The following is a 7,579-nucleotide window of genomic DNA, read 5'->3' as shown; positions in this document are numbered from 1 at the left end:
ACTAGGGGCATTGGACAAGCCAAAAGGCATCACTAACCATTCATACAACCCCTCACGAGTCTTAAAGGCGGTTTTCCACTCATCCCCAGGCCTGAGTCGGATCTGGTAATACCCACTCTTCAAGTCTAGTTTTGTGAAAATAGTGGCACCGCTAATTTGATCAAGCAAATCATCAAGTCGAGGAATAGGAAACCTGTACCTCACAGTGATCTTGTTGACTGCATGACTGTCAACACACATACGCCACGTCCCATCCTTCTTTGGAGTCAACAGAGCAGGGACAGCACAAGGACTCATGCTTTCCCGAACATACCCTTTAGAAATTAAATCTTCAACCTGCCAACGTAATTCCTCATGCTCCTTTGGACTCATTCTGTAATGGGGCTTATTGGGTAGCTAGGACCCCGGTTCCAAATCAATGTGATGTTGGATGTCTCGTAGGGGTGGCAACCCGGCAGGTAAATCATCTGGGAAAACATCAACAAACTCCTCGAATAACGGAACCATACATTCAGGAATGTCGACTTCCTCGGCCACAGGCTTCCCAATCAAAATAAAAACATTGTCTGCTTCCTCCAACTCATCTTGAAACTGACTAATGGTCAACAGAGTGCCCGACTGTTTCGTGGCTAATTGCTTAGGCTTGCTAGGAACAAGAGTGATCTTCACACCACCAAACAGGAAACTATACGTATTGGACCGCCCGTTATGTTCTATATTACGCTCGTACTCCCAAGGCCTGCCCAACAATAAGTGACACGCGTCCATAGGGACCACATCACACACGACATCATCCTTGTACGTGGACCCAATGGAAATTGAAACCAGTGCTCTTTTAGATACCGTCACTTCACCTCCCTTTTTCAGCCATTGAAGCTTGTACGGTTTCGGGTGACTCTCTGTCTTCAAGGCCAACTTTTGGACTGCCTCTTCAGAAATCAGATTGTCGCAACTCCCGGAATCGATGACGAACGTGCAAACCTTTCCCAAAATAGTGCATGTTGAGTGGAAGATGTTATGCTTCAGCCAATCATCCCCATCTGCCTTTGGTGTATAGCAAGAACGTCTAACCACCAAATTCACCCCAACATCACCAGTCACAACCTCCTCTTCATATTCAGTTTCTTCATCGTAGACTGGGTTATTCTCATACTCCTCATACTGTTCATCTTCAGACTCAGCAAATAAGTGTCTTTTACCAGCCTTTTTGCACTCAGCTTGACGATGGCCCGTCTCACCACAATTGAAACACCTCGGACCACTACTGCTAGCCCCCTTAGAAGTAGGCCCGGTATTACTACCCCCCGGCTTCCCCTGACTAGGCCCGCCACGAGGTGCCCCACTGCCTGACCCAACGTTTCCCCCAGCGGGGGTAAATGAACCGCCCACCCGACGGTTTTGCTTCTCAAAGGCCAACGCCCGTTGGTGTGCCTCAGGAATGGTTAACGGATCAAAAAGATTCACAGCCTCCATGATCTGAACCCTTAGACCCCCAATATACCGGGAGACAAGTTGCTCCTCCGGTTCTTGAATATCATTCCTTGCAATCAACTGGTAAAACTCAGTTGTATAATCATCAACCGATTTAGCCCCCTGTTTTAAATTCTGCAGACGCTGGTACATCAACCTTTGAAAGTTATGAGGCAAAAAGTTGGACCGCAAGAATTTTTTCATCTTGGTCCATGTCACGATCCTTGACTTCCCGAGCCTGTTTCGTGTTAACTTCAACTGTTGCCACCACGCAGAGGCCCTACCACGTAACCTGGTAGCGATCAAGGCCACCCGCTTATTTTCAGGCACCTCCTTGTATTCAAACACCTCCTCCACGGTAGCCAACCAATCGATGAACCCCTCTGGATTCAAACTAGACCCATCAAATTCTGGAATATTAACTCTAATCCCAGAATCCCAACGCCTGTTGCCCCCTCCACGTTCACCCCTTGGTCTCCCTTCCTGTTCGTCTTCGGAAGCCGAACCGTCACCAAATGGGTTACTAAAATCAGAACCATACCCGTCATTGGGTCCCTGCCTCCTACGATTGATCAAATCGGCCATCCGATCAGTCAACTGATTGACCACTTGATCCAACCGCTCATCCACTCTCGCCATGAGTCGCTGCTCCAACTCTCGTTCATACACTTCATCGAGAGGCCTGTTGTTGTTTCTCCTCGAAGGCATTTTGAGCCAGGAATTCGGCTCTGATACCAACTGATGTAGTGAGTAGTACGATAATGAAGATCAAACACGTTGATTCTGTGAATGCCCATGTCGTTCTTCCCCAACCCCAAAATTCAACCCAAAGGGCTCGGAATTTGAAGTGAAAAACTGTTTTTCTCAAAATTCAATTCTGATCTTTCATTTCACTAGGGCAATACATAAATAGAGACAGAAATTTGAAACGGGCCTAAAAAAAGACAACGGGCCAAACACAAGCCCAAAAACAAAATGCCCAAAATACTTGAAAAAACATAAAAATGGAAAAAACTAATAGAAATAAGCGTTTTTTCGGCACGGACGATGACCCAAACCGCCATAGGTGTTTGTAGCAAGATAGAGCTCGTTCTCCCGTTCGTTTTGACTGGTCACACGCCCCAAACGGACCTCCGTAGCCCAAGTTAGAGCCATTTCAGTGAAGCCCCTTTTGTGACACGATCTTGGGCCTCCAAGTACCGGATGGCCCGCTCTTCTACGCTTGGGCCCGCATCACCTTCATGGAAGTCTTTTAAAACTTCTTGGACTTCAGGATCCTCAATGCATCTTAAATATGGTCCTGCAAGAGATCGCTTATACAACATATTATTTAAGATTGTGAATTGAGATACCTTAAATTTTGAAAGCCCTAGGATTTTCTTCTGTGGGAATCTCTCCATGTTGTAAGTATCTCATGATTGGTGAGATCCATGATCCTGATCCTGAATGGGGTTGAGTATCCTCACTAGGGATAATTGCAGAATCCTCCCCTATTTCCATGGCCACATGATCCTCAATGGCGGGAGCCAAGACATGGATAATGGGGATACTTATATCCTCCGGGATCTTCAAAGATGATCCTAAGTTAGCCAATGCATCAGCTTCTGAATTTTCTTCCCTTGGTACCTGTGTCAAACTAAAGGAAAGAAAAGAGAGTGCCAACTCTTTGACTATTTCTAAATATTTGGTTAGTTTTTCACCTTTAACAGTATAGGATCCATTAAAATGATTTGTAGTTAATAATGAATCTACATGTACCTCAAGATACCTGATCCCCATATGCTTAGCAATTTGCAAACCAACAATTAAGGCTTCATACTCAGCCTCATTATTAGTGGTTTGGAACTCACACGCTATTGAGTGGGGTATTATGTCCCCCTGTGGCGATTTTAGTAGTATACCAAGCCCTGTGCCTTTAACGTTTGAGGATCCATCAGTATAGAGTATCCAAGGATCCTTGGTCTCTTCTAGCTGCTGGACTTCTAACTCAGCTTCTTTTTGTAAATCACTACTGAAATCAGCCACAAAGTCGGCCAATGCTTGTGATTTGATGGCTGTCCTGGGCTCATATCTTATATCATAGGCACTAAGCTTCACTGCCCACTTAGCCATCCTTCCTGACATCTCTGGTTTCCTGAGGACATTCTTAATTGGAAAATTAGTTTTAACAACGATGACATGAGTTTCAAAATAATGTCTCAACTTAGTAGATGCCATGATTAATGCAAGAATAAGCTTTTCAAGGTGTGAATACCTGGATTCGTGTAACAACTGTCAATAAAACCCGTAATTAGGATAATAATTATCCAATAAGAAAACCCTAATTAAGACACCCAAGTAATTTGACATAAACCCTGAAATTTCCGGAATAATCGGAATCAGGATCAGGGCCCCTAAAACTCGAGGGTGGCAAACCCTAATTGATAATTATCCTAATTAATTCGTTGCTAAATGCTAATTGGTTGAAAGTGTTGATTCACATAGGCTACAACCGAACTCAGCTAGGCTAGGAAGTAGGCTGAAACCTTTACGGACCGTAAGGGGTTAGCCTTACGGACCGTAAGGGGTAAGGCATACGGTCCGTAAGGGAATCGAATTTCTGGCTATAAATAGCCGACCTTGGCATGCAAACTGTGGTGTTAAAACGACGTTCAGAGCTTCTGTATACGTCGAGATCAGGCTATTATACTACAATTACACACACACGATCACGAAACGCTGCCGCAATCAGGGTAATAACTCGATCGCTATTACGATTCAACGTCCGATAGATTATAACTATCCAACGATAGTCCAGGTGCTGCTCAATTGAGCTTGTACTTTGATTATTCGTCGTGATTTCAACTTGAATATTAGAGTGCTGTTCGAATTCGGACTATGCTCTGTTATTCGTTGTGAATCCGACTGAATTATCGAGTATTGCACTGATTAATCGTTGTGAGGGTTTAATCTCGTGAATTGACGTAACTGCTGTATTAGTTACTAACCTGCCTGTGTGTGCATTGTGTTAAACTAGGTGTAATCAAGGCTAATCAGTAGGCTTATCTATTTGCTCGTTAATCTGCAATGTGAGTCATTCTTCTTTTTAGACTGTTTTCTCACAGTTTGTGAGTAAGTATTACAATACCTCAAATTATTTTCAAGGTTATAATTACAGGGATTAAGTCTTTGTAATCACCAAATTACAGCTGGTATGTGGGGTATTGTGCACATTACTATTTTTATCACTGTAGGTGAGTGAGCCTGATACTCGTCACTGTTGGGGCGACGGGACCCAATAGTGGTATGACCACAGTCACAGATCCGGTCGAGTGACAAATACCTATTCTTGATAATTGGTTGATAAAAACATTGTAATTCCCCTTGATACTGTAATTTATAACTAACGGGTCGTTTTAGAAAACTGAATGATTCACTCAGTATTTCCCCGCTGACAAAACCTTTTCAAACATGTTTCAGGTGATCTCTGTGATCCAGGAAAAGTGCAGTAAAGCACTACAAGCTCAGAGAAGTGGCTCAGTGTTAATAAATTAATAAAACATGTTTTGGAAAATAAAGATTTCTGTGTGAAATCAACTTATTGTAAATTATGGGAGTTATCCCTTAAACTTTGCATAATATATTAAACAAGTATTTTCCGGTGAAAAGATCCTGTAATAAAAGACTTCCGCTGTCGCATAAATTAAATACCACGGGTATCACTGAAATCTGCCCGCGGCCCCCGACTCCGTCCAGGGTAGGGTCGAGAGCCGTGACAGAGAAGGTGGTATCAGAGCTAAGAATTAATAACTATTGAGCCACTGATCGAGCCACTGATTAAGCCTAATACTAAATTAAGTATTTGACAAAATACTTAATTTTACTAGTTGTTAATCTGTAATTATATGTGTTATTAACTGATTATTTGTTAGTTACAGTATGGGTAAACAAAAGCTGTCTGCTATCTACCACAAACTAGATGTTGCATCTTCTTCTAAAAACCCAGTAAACTTAGAAGAAGGAATCTTTGTCCGCAAGGCAAACTATGAGAATCCTCTTTCCCCAGAGAAAAGGGATTCGATAATTAAAAAGAGTCAGGAGAACAAGAAACCCCGAACCAAGAAAGTTAGGTTTAACCCAGAAGTCCAAGAATTAGGTAATAGTGCACCTTGGGAAGATAAACTAGACAGGAAATGGGCAAATATTTATATGCTACCTACTGTAGCAGAAAATGCAAATCTCTAAATATCTGATAAGTTGGGGCTACTAAGAAAAAAATCACTATCCAGTAAATAAATAAAATCCCAGTGTGTTTATTTCCGTTGTTTTATGTATAAATTGGTATGCAATAAAACTTCAGTGTTGTTCGTTAAACTTTGTTCCAAAGTTTTAACATTGCATTATTTTGCATATATACTATGCAGCATGAGTGAGATATCGGATGCATTTCAGAATCTCAACTTATATCCAGTGCCTATCGAAGTCTCTTACGACTTTACTGGTTATGTTGCTGACATAGAAGAACCTGTGGAATTCCAAGCTCCACCGCTGGAAAAAGCCAAACCTAAAAAGAAGAGAAGATACGTAGGGTGGAGGAAAGTACGCCGTAGGAAACCAGCCACTAGGAGACTCCCTAAAATAGAAAATCCTGTGATCGTGAGCAAGGGAAAGGAAATAGAAACTGGAGAAAGTTCGAAACCACCAGAAAAGGAAATAGGAATAGATCTTAAGCAAAAGGGAATAGAGATTGGCGAAAGCTCTAAACAACCCGATGAAATCACATTCCAAGACGAAATAGACCGTTTATTAGGAAACTGTGAAGTTATAAGCCCAATCCGCACTAATTTATACCCTTACCCGGCTACAGTCCAATTTCCTTTAAACGTAGCACCAGCTGTTACTGAACCTTTAATCCACACCCGACCACTAGGCGAACTAGAGGAATGGTGGACAAATGACTGGCAATTCCAAAACATAGTTAACAGTCCTTATAGTTTCCTTCCACAATTTGACCCAGAACCAATCCCGAATCCTCCCATGAGTAATGAAAACCTAGCTGAACTCCGTCAGTTCGGTGAAGAACTGATAAGTACAGGCAATAGGATCAGGGAAGTGGGGGAGCAACTATCTTGGAAATACGATGAGAGGGAGCATCGTTACTAGAACTGTCAGTTAAACCACAAGAAGCCGTATTGTATAATAGTGTAAATAGTAACTTAAAACTCTGTAAAATGGGCAATAAAACTCTGTAAGATACGGTGTGTACGAATGCATATACAATATACAATAACAAAATGAAAGTCGAGAAATCGACAATTTTGGTTATGCTTGTATGTTGTAATAATTTATGTGTTCATCTGTGCTAATTTTGTTATTTATAAGTTAGACACTAATAATTCCTACCAATTAGCAGATGGAAAACGCTAACAATGAACCAATTAATGAAATAAATCAATCTTAGCAAGAACAAGAAGATCAATATATAACTCGACAAGATATCAAGCACTTTATCACCCAAGGGATAGCCCATGCTATTCCAGCAATTGTGGCTGCTGTTCAAAAACCTGCCGAACCACAACAATTAAATCCTAGTAAACGTACTCTGGAAGATAACGGCAGTAACAACATAAATGGAGGCGGCAATCATAACGATCATGATCCGCGACAAGTCCCACTTCTAAAAAGAATAAAAGCTGCAACGTCTGGTTGCACTTACAAAGAGTTTCTTGCTTGCAAACCCACTGAATTTGCAGGTAACGAAGGGGCAACTGCAACACTGCGTTGGTTAGAGAAAACCGAAGCAGTAATTGCAATAACCAAATGTGCTGAAGAGGATCAAGTGATGTATGCATCAAATCTGTTCAAAGAAGGAGCGCTAGAATGGTGGAATACGGTCCTCCAGACAAAAGGAAGAAGGATAGCCTATGCCATGAGTTGGGAAGAATTTAAGAATCTTGTAGAAAGAAAATTTTGTCCCGAATATGAAAAAGACCAAATGGCAAACAAATTCCTAAGTCACCGTATGACAGGGGTAGATTGCCGGGGCTATACTTCGACATTCTTTGAATACGCAAGGGTAGTGCCAACACTGGCTTCGCCAGAACCGGTACTTATTTCTCGTTACATCTGG

General features: G+C 42.0%; 1 protein-coding gene across 1 annotated transcript; it reads right to left on the bottom strand.

The window, feature by feature from the left end:
- Nucleotides 1–396: 396 nt before the first annotated feature.
- LOC110875403 lies at nucleotides 397–2,109 on the bottom strand. The gene has a single exon (XM_022123599.1). It carries the CDS (start codon nucleotides 2,107–2,109, stop codon nucleotides 397–399), a length of 1,713 nt encoding a protein of 570 aa, XP_021979291.1.
- Nucleotides 2,110–7,579: the final 5,470 nt, after the last annotated feature.

Source organism: Helianthus annuus, chromosome 9, assembly GCF_002127325.2.
Source record: "Helianthus annuus cultivar XRQ/B chromosome 9, HanXRQr2.0-SUNRISE, whole genome shotgun sequence".
Classification (NCBI taxonomy): Eukaryota; Viridiplantae; Streptophyta; class Magnoliopsida; order Asterales; family Asteraceae; genus Helianthus; species Helianthus annuus.
This window is presented reverse-complemented; position numbering and strand designations above follow the sequence as displayed.

What these genes read in the sequence shown, in the direction of transcription:
- LOC110875403 (XM_022123599.1), bottom strand. Translation starts at nt 2,109, where the DNA reads ATGGCGAGAGTGGATGAGCGGTTGGATCAAGTGGTCAATCAGTTGACT.